The 15,101-nt window shown below is 42.4% G+C and overlaps 1 protein-coding gene across 4 annotated transcripts in view; it reads right to left on the minus strand.

The window, feature by feature from the left end:
• Window positions 1-880: 880 nt before the first annotated feature.
• Window positions 881-15,101, minus strand: part of agrn (agrin) — a 349,702-nt gene continuing 335,481 nt past the window's right edge. For 2 of the 4 annotated variants that reach the window (XM_074642837.1, XM_074642839.1), the window contains 4 exons: window positions 13,865-13,897; window positions 11,731-11,955; window positions 8,201-8,304; window positions 881-3,794 (listed from right to left, as the gene is read on the minus strand). In XM_074642837.1, coding sequence (XP_074498938.1) covers window positions 3,634-3,794; window positions 8,201-8,304; window positions 11,731-11,955; window positions 13,865-13,897 — 523 coding nt within the window. In that variant the 3' untranslated portion in view covers window positions 881-3,633. The remainder of the gene's footprint in view (window positions 3,795-8,200; window positions 8,305-11,730; window positions 11,956-13,864; window positions 13,898-15,101) is intronic. The other 2 variants (XM_074642838.1, XM_074642840.1) reach the window with 1 other exon arrangement.

The following is a 15,101-nucleotide window of genomic DNA, read 5'->3' on the forward strand; positions in this document are numbered from 1 at the left end:
AAGTGAACCTCGTGTTGAAATGATTTAGACAAACTATTGTTCCCATGATTTCATTCAACGTCAGATGTGAAAATGTGTCAATAATGGATAACGTCTCTGAGGATAAGGCTGACGAATACAATATTGTTCTTACTGGAAACAAATCCCATGCAATCCAACAATGAGTTAACCCGACTAACAAGTATCGCCTGTGCATCCAAAGCCTGATATATGTTATTTCACTGTGCCACAGAGCTCCATTGTCTTCATGGCACCAAATGGTATTAATCCACAGCTGAAAATAGTACCCCCCCCCTAAAAATTTTTTTACTAATTACTCCTGTTTGAGTAATATTTGCTAAAAACTACAGTGCCCAGCTGCTTTGGGAAATGACTGAGCCTTTTTTGAAAAAAATAACTATATATTTGTGACCTGTTTTTAAAGATCTACAGTGGGAATGATTGGGCTCGGGGTTGAGAGCCACAGACAGGAAGTTAGAAGTTAGAGACAAACACGTTGGTTTTTGATGCGAGAAATGGGCATTACAGTAACAGAATATTGATTCATATTTGATCAGCGCTGCCTAGTTTGACTGTCTGATCAGAGTTAGTGAGTGATTGACAGCTGCTCAGAAACGCCAAGGCTCCAGCTCGCCTCTGATTGGTTGTTTTCCTCCGGTCTGTGAAATCTTGCAGATGCCGTTAAGAGCACCGGAGGACACCGGAGGACACAGAGGAACATGTTTTTTTCAGATTACCTGTCTCATGCACTACTGTCATGACTGTCACTTTTTTTTTAATTCACATTTGCTCCAACCAGCCTACGCCAGCTTTAAAGCGTCGTTGAAATGCAAATCAACTCCAGACGATGACAAAATCAAGACGGCTGACAACGACGGGCTCCATTTGGTTGACATTTTATTTCATGGTGGTAGGAACACAAGACAAAGGTCATAAAGTTAGTAATGTTCAGGTCATGCCACTCTTACTCGGTGCACTGCCCTTTGAGGAGGTTTGCAGTCAGACAGTAGTTTACAGAGGCCAGACATGGAGGGTAATCCACATGTAGACATAAATAAGGAACAGAAAATAGATTCAAAAAACAGTAAATAGAAGATTTTTTGTAAAAAGCCAGAGGGGACATTTGCAGAGGCCCCCTGGGATTTTTTTTTCTCTGTATGAGCGTTATTACTAATATAATTATCATTATTATTATTATTATGTATTACTCCTTTACATTATGGGGATGAGGCTAATACACTGGCTAAAATAAGGAAACAGTTATATGGATGACGTCTTTGTCACCTGCTCAGAGTCGAGGTGACCGGTTTTTAAGGCAAATAGTTTCCACCCAAACCATAGACTGCAATTGTCTTTATTGTTCTCGAGTCCATCCAGATACACAGGAATCTCTCGTTTATTAATATTTACCACCTGAATAGATAAAATTCAAAGAACAGTGTGGTAAAATAAGACCAGTCTAAGGTTAATAGAGTGAGTGCTGGAATTTAAACGCGTCTCGGGGACACCAGAAGAAGGTTTTCCCGATCTGGTGTGGACACTCCGAGCATGATTACACACAACACAGTTATAGCTTCAGGGCTATCCCTCCCCCATGTACATAAGTATATCATTGTGTGGGCGAACAGACAAGTCAGACATGGTTTCCAGTGTATATTACTAAAAACATAAACCTCCACAGGTAACACATTTTGCTAAATTTACACTTAAAAATTGCAGGGCTGTACAAAAACAGGTCGCTTGATGATTTAAGAAGGAAAACATATAATTAAGAACTTAAGAAAGAAAAAAAAAAATAGCACAAGACCATTTGATACTCAACCACGAACAGGCATGATTTTGTCTTAGAATATTGCCAAAGTTCTCATATCAAAACAAGTGTCCTTTAAGTCGGTCGTCGCAGCTTATTGTGGTTCGGCAAAGACGACTCCACGTTGCATCAGTTCACTGAATGTTACAGAATTCGCACTAGTAATACAAACCCATGCGTTACTATGTTAATTTGCAAGTACTGTAGGATTATGCATCTTTTCCCCCATTTTTGTGGCTGTTATGGCTTCAAAAGGTCACAACAACATCAGTCTCTCTCTCTCTCTCAACAGCCGAAAAGAAAGACTCCTCCAGGAATGCTCCTAGGTCAGATACGAAAAGAAATTAAGTCTCAGGCAGAGTTTTTTGAAGCTTTTTTTTGTTTGTGTTGATTGTTGTTTGACAGGACGTTCCCAAGGGTAGTAGCTCTCCCCCATGATAACATCTCTCCTCGCCTCCTCTCTGTCTGTCCTTTTTCTTCAGTCTTTGCTTTCAGCACCTCCTTAAGGTCAGATATGGTAACAACTCTTCCCCTTATGCACCATTCAAAGTCCTGCAAAACTAACTGCTCCCAAGAAAAATAAAAAAATAAAAAGATACAGGGAATGAACAAATATAAAACATTATTCTGAGCTCTGTCATTTCTGAAATCACATCAGTGGAAATAAGAGAAAAAAGGAACCTTTTTATAGTCATTGCAAAACAACAAACAAACCCCCAAACAGTGACATATTCCAATTTTTTTTTTTGGAACAAAACTAAATAAAACTAACAATCAAAAAACCAGATTCAAACCAACACTGCAGAAGTGCATGCATTTATAGTGGTCATCATTAGTTCATCTGCGGATTGTAAAACAGAACGCACAACAGTACATGAGAAGCACAATTCTCAGAAGAGAACCCATCTTACATATTCACAGTCTCAGGTATTATTTATATACTCTATATTTATAACATTTATTCATGTCTTGACTTATGACTAATGATATGCGAGTCATCGTGGAACGCAGCGCTCTCTCCGTCACGTCGGGTTGCAGTGTTAGCGAGTCATATTTCAAAACTAAAGGCTCTGATGGGATTCAGATCGAGTGGAGAGTTTTTTCTTCTTTTTTTTTTTGGCGCTGTGAGATGGGGGTTGATGGAGCGGTTTCGACTGTGTACTTTCTCACTGTAGCAGCTTGACTGATATCTGAAAAGTCCCATTAGGAAAATACAGCGGGCTACCGGGGGCTGATTACAGAGTTTCTTGACTGGAGACGCCAGCTGGCTGCAGCATCAAAGAGCTGCACATGCCGGCCACAGCGTACGCTGCGTGCAGCTCTCACGGGGGGAATGTATATGTCTATGTACTCATGGATGTATTGGCCATGCTTGGGGAATGTGGACGATATATATGGCACCAAGACAAGGCAGTAAACCAGAGATCATCGGCGAGGTCCACCAGTGTTCAAGTAATGAGCGAGGAAAAAGGAGCAGGCTTTTTTTTTTAAGTTGGCGTTTGTTTTAAAACAACAAAACTGACAAGAATAAAAATATCTCTTTTTCACAGAGATACCTGCTTTTTGAAAAAAAGATGAAGGGCCGGGCAGTAAAGAAAAAGAAAGTGTGTTCTGTTTATGGAGGTGCAGATTAAAAAAAAAAAAAAAAAGAACAATTATATAAAACAAAAATTAAAACATATTCATTTTCTTTCCATATAAAAAGCGATGAAAAGTATACAAAAATAGAAAATAATTACAGCAGGAGACATGGGCGCTATGGAGGGAGCGAGTGGGAGGGTTTCTTTTTTTTCTGTTTTCCTCAATATTTTGTCTCTGCTGGGTTATTTGGCGGCGGAACAGTGTAATATTTTGGGGCTGTTTAAGGCGTCTTCCACCAGGTGGAGCTCCACGCTGTCCACCACCACGTCCTTGACGCAGCCTACGAAGCCGGTGCTGTAGGCCTTGGGCAACCGACGGGCCACCGCCAGCTCCTCCAGACCACCTGAGAGGAGACGGAGGTAGAGGTTAATACAATGATCATTCAGCTACTGTACAAAAACACTCATAGTACGGAAACAACTGACACACATATCAGAGAATAATTACTTAACATTCTGCCTTCTAAAGTAGCAACTAGTCTAGTGTATTTTAAAGGGCTACTGCACTTAGTTAGCATTGGTAAGGAACCCAAAACGTAGATCCTACATTTCCCACAATGCAGCCAACAGCATTGTTTAATCAGGCCCTTCCTGACGGTCGTGTCTAAAAGATAACCCGCAAATTGCAAAAACTTGCAAAAACTCTCGCAAGACTTGATGCCCGACGACCTATCCTAACCTTTATCATACGAGGTCAATGCCTAACCTTAACCATTCAAGGCCGATGCCTAACCTTAACTATTCAAGGTCCATGTCTAACCTTAACCATTTCAGGTCAATGCCTAACCTTAACCATTTCAGGTCAATGCCTGACCTCAACCATTCCAGGTCAATGCCTGACCTCAACCATTACAGGTCAATGTCTAACCTTAACCATTTCAGGTCAATGCCTAACCTTAACCATTTCAGGTCAATGCCTGACCTCAACCATTACAGGTCAATGTCTAACCTTAACCATTTCAGGTCAATGCCTAACCTTAACCATTTCAGGTCAATGCCTGACCTCAACCATTCCAGGTCAATGCCTGACCTCAACCATTACAGGTCAATGCTTAACCTTAACCATTTCAGGTCAATGCCTGACCTCAACCATTCAAGGTCAATGCCTAACCTTGACCATTTCAGGTCAATGCCTAACCTCAACCATTCCAGGTCAATGCCTAACCTTAACCATTCAAGGTCAATGCACAATATTACTATTTGAGGTCAATGCCTAACCTTAACTATTTCAGGCCAATGCCTTACCTTAACCATCCAAGGTCAATGCCAAACCTTAACTATTCCAGGTCAATGCCTAACCTTAACCATTGAAGGTCAATGCCCAACCTTAACTTTTTGAGGTCAACACCTAACCTTTTCCATTTGAGGTCAATGCCTAATCTTAACCATTCAAAATCAATGCCTAACATTAACCATTCCAGGTTAACGCATAACCTTAAATATTCAAGGTCAATGCCTAACTTTAACCATTCCAGGTCAATGCCTAACTTTGACCATTCCAGGTAAAAGACTAACTTTAACCATTTGAAGTCAATGGCTCGCCTTAACCATTCCAGGTCAATGCCTAACCTTAACCTTTCGAGGTTGATGCCTGACCTTAACCTTTCAAGGTCAATGCCTTACATTAACCATTTGAAGTTGATGCCTAACCTCAACTATTTGAGGTCAATGCCTAACCTTAGCTATTCCAGGTCAATGCCTAACCTTAACCATTGAAGGTCAATGCCTTACATTAACCATTTGAAGTTGATGCCTAACCTTAACTATTTGAGGTCAATGCCTAACCTTTTCCATTTGAGGTCAATGCCTAATCTTAACCATTCAAGATCAATGCCTAACATTAACCATTCCAGGTCAATGCCTAACCTTAACCATTCCAGGTCAATGCCTAACTTTGACCATTTCAGGTCAAAGACTAACTTTAACCATTTGAAGTCAATGCCTCGCCTTAACCATTCCAGGTCAATGCCTAACCTTAACCTTTCGAGGTTGATGCCTGACCTTAACCTTTCAAAGTCAATGCCTCGCCTTAACCATTCCAGGTCAATGCCTAACCTTAACCTTTTGAGGTTGATGCCTGACCTTAACCTTTCAAGGTCAATGCCTAACATTAACCATTTGAAGTTGATGCCTAACCTTAACCATCCAAGGTCAATGCCTAATCTTAACCATCAGAGGTCAATGCCTAACCTTAACCATCAAAGATCAATGCCTTATCTTAACCATCATAGGTCAATGCCTAACCTTAACCATCCTGCGAGAGTTTTGCAATTTGCATGTTACCTTCTAGACACAACCCTTCCTGACAGATGTTTCAAATCCACCCCCCCTAGTTTGTAACTCAGGCTTTCTGTTACAAATTTTCAACATTGAAGCCTAAGCCAAGATGTCCCCTGATGACATCATCGAGGCTGAATGCATGACGCAATTGTTTTCACAGGCCCATGACTAATTAACTCACCCTCCTGTGTAAAATACGTGGAACGGCCCTTTATAGATCAAACACCAGGATAAAGGTTTGGATTTCATAACAAATCAGACCTTCCATCAAAAGGCACTACTGGAAATATTTTATGTATTTCTGGTACTAAAGCAGGTACTTGTCTCTGTCAGGCTTTGTATTTCATTTTTCGCATGATGACGCCAACTGATGTACATGACAGGTTGACACTTTATTTGTCAAAGCGCCGTGATCAAAGGGAGAAAGCCTGCATACCAGCCAGAGTAAGTTGAGACAGACGAGACAGAAGGTTCTTTTAATTTGACACGGCGCATAAAGTGTTCAAAAATGTGCTACAAATGAAAGGTGATGACAGAGTGTAAAATTATGAATACCTTAACGTCCTCATTATTTTTAATTTGTTTCCATCTTTAGTGCTATGCGCTCATTGTCGTGCTGAGAACTCCCCAGATATCACCTGTCCGTCAAATAGTGTATTCAGACGTGTGACGGCTTTTCCATAAAGTTTGAGTTCTGCAAAGGTGCTGCACCTTTCTTTGGCTGTTCATCCATGTTGGATACCACTGCCCACTTTTTCCTCTTTTTATTCCAAACAAACCAAGGACATGAAATAAACCAATAAAGACTGGCTGCAAGGCAAACAACAAATGTTGAAGGCCAAATTCCCAAACTTGAAACTACTTTCTATCAAAGAAATAGTCCCTATAAAAACTGTTGACAGCATGTTCTGAGACACTCTTTCTGAAAAGAGATGTTTCAGTGCTGTGAGCCCAATGCCATTCACCTCCATTGCAGTGGGGTGGAGGCCAAAACTGCATGGCTAGATTACCTCAAGAGATAAGTGAAGAAAAACTTTTATTATTTGTCAAAATGACCCTTTAAAGCACTTGTGAACTGCATGTAAATTGACTCACTAAAGCGTTCTATCTATCAGTCATAGAAAGTTTAAAAATGGAAATTTCTTAATATGAAAATATCATGCATTTGTACTTCAAAGCAAATGTTTCAGCCCCTTGTACTTTCCATTTCATTTTAACTTAACTGCTCTTTTTCTTCTATTTCAAATCATCCATTTATTTTTTTTAAACAAAGTCTCATAACGTCCTTTTGTGGAGACTTGATGACCTAATTGCCGGGTGTGTGGCTGCCTCCTTTTTCCTTTTGATGGTGTTTTGAGCTGCTCGTTTGAGCCAGCACACCCAAAGTAGTCATTAGTGTCTTTCTCAATAAATCAGCGTGAAACGTCTTTATTCAGAGTTTCATGAGATGTGTTCTTATTGCGAGAGAGAGGCTAACCCTGGTGTTTGATGTTTTACCTGCTCTCTCTCTCCTTCTCCCTCTCTGTTAACTACACTGTCAGAATCCTCCTGCATCCTCTTCCTCTACTTCGCTTCATATTAGTCCAACTCCCCACATCCCTCACCCCTCCTTCTTGTCCCCCCCGTTTCCTCATTTTTTAATCTGCCAGGCTGAGAGTTCATATCCCCGTCGAGCCTTTTACATCCCCTGTCCCTGCCCCCTTTAATCCGATTGCGCGCCTCGGAATCGGGGATCGACAGGGCTAATTTCATGCAAGTTACAGATGAATTAATGATGAACAGCGAAAAGGGGGATTTAAAAAAGGAGAAGGGCTCTCGACGGGAGGGCTTGTGTGAGGATTATGTATTCTTGCTGCGGGGCTCGCTCAGCACCTGTTCCACTGCACTGCCTCCCTGTATGTGTGTGTTTGTATACGTGTACCTGAGAGCACCTCTACACGCACCATGTCTCTTAAATGTCACTCACTTCTCCTCTCCAACCTGCCTCTTTGCCCAACCTTGCAATGTGCATTTTAAAGACCGACTTTATTTCGCCGCCCGTCTTCAATGTTATTTCCACAGAATGTTCCATCCCGCCTTGCCGTGTGTGTTCCCTCAAAAACGATTTCTCAGAGCCAAGTTCAGACCAAATTGAAGAGGTAGATAACGGGCCCGACTTTGGTCATTTTCAATTCAGGAGAGCAGGCAACTTTTGAATTAGTCAGATAGCCTTTCATTTCTCAACTCAATACCTGAATAGGCTTGGACATTTTTTTTTTTTGTGCCCAAACCGCAATCTTTTCTCCCTGTCAGAGCCTTTGCTCATCCTCTGCAATGCCAATGAGTTCATTGCTCATTTTTTGGCAGCCTTCTACCAGCGGCTAGGATGGAAGAGTAGTCCAGAATTACAAGTATTCCCTTGACTTGATGTACTGTATGCCATTTGTAGACACATTTTCACATTCTTTTTTTAACATGTGTGGGCACCTACCCAACCACAGCGCTCCGTCTGTGTCCAGCTGTGTCGCTGTCAAAGGCGATGACCCTGTTACCGCCGCCTCGTTGCCAACCTGTAGAGAGCCGTCTCTAAGTGCTCTGAGGAGGAGAAAGAAAAAGAGAGAGGGGTGTAAGTTGGAAGTCGCTCTGATGCATGCGTGTCATAGGGAATAGCTGTAAATTGCAGTTTCATTTAATCTGAAGCATCAAGACTCCATTGCTCCACTGCCAGCACACTAAGCACTCCCATAACTGCCTTTGCCAAGCAGTGTTCTAAATGTGCCTGTCTACCAGCTAACAGATGCCGTTAGAGCGCCATTCATTTTAGGTGGCGCTGCGCTACGCATTAGCACACACTTGAGAAGAATTGTGACGACAGGGCTAATTTGAACCCATTAAAGCGGGTTTCCAGCAGAGAGAGTGCCATTGAAGGCGAGCCGCAAACACAGATATCTATGTAACTGTGTGAGCTGTGCGCCACACGCTGCGACTTACACCATCATCAACACCCAAATTATGTCATCTTGCAGCATCTCATGTGGTCTCCCTGTAAGCCTGGGAAGAGATTTGGCTAAATCCCCGTTTTGAAGCGGATGTAGCGGGTTTTTTCGAGGATCGATTATTCTTGCCTTGCATGATGAAGCCAATCTAATTATCCCCCAGTTCTTCCATTCACAGCCGTGTTGGGAGCACATGTTCAGCAGCGATAAAGCAGAGATCGCATGGAAGGTGTTAACTGGGTCATTTTCAAAGTTCAGGCAGGTAATTTGTTTTTAATGAAGGAATCCATTAATGTGACATCACCGTGTGGCAAAAAAGTATTGTATGTTTTTTTTTCTACATTTGGAATGATTATCCAAGAACTAAACTAAAACCTGTTACTGTGTCTAATTCATGGGTTAGTTATTAGTGCCCGAGCACCGACGACGTCGGGCCAGAGACGGCCCTATTGAAACTGTAGGAATTCTTCTTTTTCATGCAAATTAATCGTGTTTTTGAGGCCTTAACATGCTACAAAAGTTGTTAAACTTGGCACACCTATGAGACGTGGTGAAAAATTAGATATTTTAAGGGTCTCGGGCTCAACTGTTGCAAAATGGCTCGCTAGCGCCCCCCAGAAAGTTGGAAAAATTGAGCCCCTCGCTTCGGTTTCACCTGCATGTATGAAATTTGGCAGACAGATGTAACATGTGGAGACGCACAAAAAAGCCTCTTGGAGGTATGCCCAAAACTCAGCAGGAAGTTAACCATTTTGAATTTAATGTGCAATTTTCGTCCATTTTTAGCACTTATAGGCCGTGTACTTTAACAAACTCGTCCTACAGATTTAATCAGATCAACTTAAAATTTGGTCAGGACCATCTTAAGACCTTCAGGATGAAAAGTTATTCAAATGGTGAGTTTTCACTGAACGACCTGACCGTGGCGTGGCGGCCATTTTGAGCCGTTCGCTATGAAACAGGAAGTTGTTGTAACTTCGGCATACTTTATCAAATCTGCTCCAAATTTCTCAGCCATGATGGTGGTCCAGGCCTGAGGTCATTTCCATGTCAATATAGACTCATAGCCCCGCCCCAAGACGCTAGCCACTCCCCCTTTCATAACTTATGAACCGTTTGTCATAGAGTCTTGTGGCAGATGTCATTGCGCTCATCAGAGTTCCGGTTTCATTGTGCCTGGCCGCGTCGATCGGCGTCCCGCCAGTACCCCCGACGCGCGGGAAGGTGAGAGGGCCCGTTCATCGCTGCTCGCAGCTTTAATTTATAGTTATTACACAACTTTGTTGAATTCTCGATTCTGATTGGTCAATCGTGGCTTTATACGGTCTGTTATTTCTTTAAAGCAGACCGTTGCTATGTATAACAGACCGTTGCTATGGACACAGTTCTGATGTCAGACTCTGGCGGACCGTTTTTGTGTCAAATTATTGATTTCGAAGTAGGTAGCTGTGTAACAAGCGAGATATAGCACAGCTAGAGGGTCATTGTTGTGAAATAAACCACAGCAATGACCGGCTTGCTGTACATTATCCCTAACATATACTGTGGACACATAGTTATATAGACTGAATTAACATTAACCAATGTTAATTTGATCAATGGTTATTCTGATGGGAATATACACTATTAAAGTACCTTAAAGTCTTGAAAATAGTGTAGAAATCTAGTTTTTAAGACCTTCATTATTTCTGCTGATTCTGTGCTTGTATATTGCATATATTAAGTCTTAATGTATGTAATGAGTATACTGTATGTATACAGTGTATGTGTTTCTATTAATATGGTTGTGTTTAACCCTGTGAGACTCAGTTTTAGAGCTAGACTGTATCCTCTGAAACTAGAAAAACCTAAGGAATCCATCGGTACCAACCATGTCATGATAGCTTGTCCTGAAGGAGGATAAATAACGCTCCAAAGTTAGGCTAAATTTTGGCGAGGAAAAGCTTTCATGGCCATTTTAAAAGGGGTCCCTTGACCTCTGACCTCCAGATATGTGAATGAAAATGGGTTCTTTGGGTACCCACGAGTCTCCCCTTTACAGACATGCACACTTTATGATAATCAATAATCAATAATCAAATAATCAATTTGACCTCACAGTATAAAATGACCTGTGGTGACCTTTAGGATAATCACAGCCTCATGAAACTTCACAACCACAAACTAAAGACCTAGAGCATTCAGAGGATGGAAGGCTTTTCTAGGTAGACTGAACAGAAGTGCAGTTGGAAGTCCATCCAATCCAAAAATGCATTTCTTTTTTGATACCAAATCACAGCATGACTTTTTCTATGGTGTTCCTCAAGGTGTTGGTGTCTTAATGTGATATTTTGGAGGGATTATTGATCATTTATCAATTCTTGAGTGGGTAAAAAAATGGTTAAATTTAGCACCAAATCTGTGTAACAAATGGAATCAATCCAAAAATTGCTGCAACAATTTATGAGACAAAAGTGAGCATGGGAATGGCCATCACATACGTCCATCACAATGTTCTCAGACCTTATACACTCACAAATTATTTTAATGAATTAATTGATTTCATTTTTAATTCTGATTTATGACTAGCACACAGTGCTGAGCGGCAATCTTCAGGTTCCCAGCTGTCAGATGATGTACACCACTTCTATGTGGCATATACGAACCCGAAGAAAGACAAAAATGGGTCTATTGTGAGTCTCAGAGGGTTAATGCATTTATTTCCTGGATACATTTCGTATAATGTGCCAAAATGTGTTGGGATGTTGCCGCATGTGTTCTTCCCCTTTTGAGCATTCAGTAATGTGTCTAAGCAATTCGATGCTCAGCGCGTCATACTCATGCATGACCAGGCATGAAAATAACCTTAATCTGAAACTAATCAGAGTCATCTCAGTGCAGGGGATCACTGCGTAGCGCACAATTCATGCAAGAGATCACACAGTTTGCAGCAACACAAACACAATATGGATTAAGCCTAATCCTGGTCTAACCGTTGAAGCTTTCGTTCACTGATCCCCCTGCTACCTGCCGTCTCCAATCTTACCTGCTGGCCTTGATGCGTATCCAGCGGTTGGTGTCGACGCGCACCGAGGAGCGCAGCACCACGGGCTTGGAGCCCAGGTCGTACGTCATCTGGACGTGTCCGTCCACGATGGCCAGGGCGATGTAGTCGGAGCGCTCCACGCCCTTCCCGCTCCACAGCACCAGGCCCTGGGTCGCCTCCGTCCGGATGCTCAGCTCAAATTTGTTCACCAGCAGAGCCTTCTCGCTAGGAGGAGCAGGAAAACACATTAGTTAGCTTTTGGTCCAATTCATAAAAAAAAGAGGTCTAATCTGGCGTAGCTGACACGGCTCAGTTGGTGCTTGCGTCATGTGTGGTTGCATATGTGAAGCGGGGAACCTCTGCTGTTGTCTCGAGGGTACGACATTGTGTGCTGGCACATGTAGCCAGAAGGCTCTACAGCCTCGTACTAACAGAGCTACAGTGATTTTTAAGGATGCACACAGAGTTGAGCAGTAGCAGGGGGCTGTTTTGCTATTAGCTTTCCTGCATCCTACTGAGCCCTTACTGCATTGCTACTCAGTGCTTCCTGTGTTGCACTGTATGTGTGTGTGTGTGTGTGTGTGTGTGTGTGTTGTTTAGGCAGCTGTTTGATCTCCAGTCTCTTGACTGCTACAGCTGCGGGGGTGATTTGGATGCAGAGACTTGGCGACTTCCACCTATCCATTAGAGGCACTGTACGTCACTGCCACGATGGGTGAGGAAAAATACACGCCACGATGTGCCTCTATTGTGTGTGTGTGTGTGTGTGTGTGTGTGTGTGTGTGTGTGTTTGTGTGCGCGGAGCAACACAATCACGCATCCATTCCTGCATACAAAGACACTTACAAAGTCCCTCTGTGAGCCCAGCAGAGAGAATCATACCTTCAGTTTTACACATGTGTGTGTCTGCGTACGACGTGTGTGTGTGCAATGTCATCAATCAGCACTCGTGCAATTGTGTGCACATCTGCCGAATGGATCTACTTCCACCTTATTCAAAGGGGTATTTAAACACAAAGACAAGGTGAGGACACGTACGACAAAGAACCAATGACACATGGATTTAAGAAAAAAAACTACAACAGCAGCAGCAGCACAGAGCTGGAGATTAGACAAGACAGACGACAAGACAAAGGAGTCAGCATAGCAAACAAAGAAGCTCATGGGAGTACAAACGGGACAGGAAATGGGAGGGGGGTAAAGAGAAACTGAGTATGGCAACTTCTTACACTGTAAGAAGTATCCCCTCATTTTCTGAGGATTTTCTTTTCATTAAAGTATAAAAAAGAGCGTCGGGTATACAAGCAATATGGGGTGATATTTCATTTGGTGTTTATCAGCTGCTGGCCTGAGGTAACTTTGACAGCTCAGGCCAACAATAGTAATGCTGGTTCACCTCAGCAGAAGTGGGGAAAGAATCAAGAATCAAATTACTGCTTCAAAAACATGCTTTAGTTTGGAAACTTTGACCCCTTTGATTAACTAAATCCGCTGAGGTAAACGGGAACAAGAAAAAAGTATGATTCAAGAGAATCATTTTTTTTTTCTTCTAGAGAGAAAAAAACCACAAACACAGCTCAGTGAACCCTCTCCTGGCAAACCCTCAAAGAGCTTACAGGGCCCAATAAATCTCCATCGGAGCGGCTTGTCAGTGATAAGGTCAAGGTTATTAAAAGTGCTGAATATATCATGAATAAAACAACGCCGGCGCACGGCGCTGTGACTCTCATATACACTGCAGAATTCATAGACTGCTGCTGTTTCTTTTTGTAAATAGAGGGATTTTATCTGCTTCTTATATGTATTCAAATTCCCAGCAGGCTTTTCCAGAGTGCTGTCCTCCGTTTCACCTCTAGGTGGCAGTAGTGGTTAGAATAATAAAAAGCCATCAGGGAGGACAGCTACTGCTGCGGCTCTGGCTGCTTTCGTGATGTTATCAGAGCTCTGAACTTCAAAATTAATTGAAGCAGAGGCTCTTTGTGATTCCTATTGGTAACTCTATCTCAATAATGGAATCAATGTTGCCTCTGCGGGAGGAGGGTTTAGCCCTGCGAGAGGTCGGGGAGGGGTTGCCTGGAGAGGACGAGGAGGCGAGTGGACGGTACCAAAGTCTAAAAGCTTTTGAGAGACTCACCTCTGGTCAGATGGGTTCTCCAGAGACTCGGGACTTTAAGGGAGCAGGGGGGAGAAAGTCAACGGCATGCAAGTGTAAGCGCACACGGCCAGAAGGAAAGAAGGAAGGAAGGAAGGAAGGAAGGAAGGAAGGAAGGGAGCAAGGATTGTTGTGAGCCCACTGGGTGACTCACAGGAGGTCTAGTTCAGACCTGGAGCTGCAAAAAGCATAACTTATCTGCTCTAGCACAATATCGACCATGTCAACAGTCGATAACAGCTGTTGTGTGATCGTAGGAAGTGTGCAGCTTAGCCCCGATCACACCACAACCATAAAAGGAGGCTCTCGAGGGAACTAGTTGGATCAAGACGGATGACTAATGCACCAAAATGCCCTGAGATGAAGCATTTAAAAAAAAAATGTGAGCATTAAAGCAGCAGTAGGCAGAATGTTTTGGGCATCATTGGGCAAAAAAATCCATAATAACCTTTCAGCGTATTGTAACTCAAGTGTTCTGCTCCTCCTCATGGCTCTGTTTTCAGGCTTTAGAACATCTAGCCTCTGAAGGGAGACTTTGGCCAATCACAGGTCATTTCAGAGAGAGAGCGTTCCTATTGGCTGTTCATTCAATGGAGGCAGCTGTCAATCACTCGTGAACTCTGATCAAACGGTCAAACTAGGCAGCGTTGATCAACTATGAATCAATATTCTGTAACTGTAATGCCTATTTCTCTCCTCAAATGTCTTCAGAAATATCTTGTAGTGTACTGTTTAGCTGTAAAATTAGAAAGTTTTCTCCGGCTGGTGGGCGGTGCTTGGTATTTCCTCAACTAATCTCAACATTGTCGCATTGTCACAAACTTTCTAATTTTACAGCTCAACAGTGCGCTACATGATGTTACTGAAAACGTTTTATGCGAGAAATAGGCATTAAAGTAACAGAATATTGCTTTAATCAGAGCTGAGCTAGAGCCTTGCCGTCTCTGAGCGGCTGTCAATCACTCGCGAACTCCGATCAAATTAAAATATGACTTTTCTCACATAAAATGTTTTCAGAAACATGTTTTAGCTGTAAAATGAGAAAGTCTGTAACCCCGCAGCCATGTTGAGATCAGTTGAGAAAATACCAAGCACCGCCCACCTGCCGGAACAAACTTTCTCATTTTACAGATAAACAGTACACTACAAGATGTTTCTGAAAACATTTGAGGCGAAAAATAGACATTACAGTAACAGAATACTGATTCATATTTGATCA

This window comes from Sebastes fasciatus, chromosome 8 (assembly GCF_043250625.1).
Source record: "Sebastes fasciatus isolate fSebFas1 chromosome 8, fSebFas1.pri, whole genome shotgun sequence".
Classification (NCBI taxonomy): Eukaryota; Metazoa; Chordata; class Actinopteri; order Perciformes; family Sebastidae; genus Sebastes; species Sebastes fasciatus.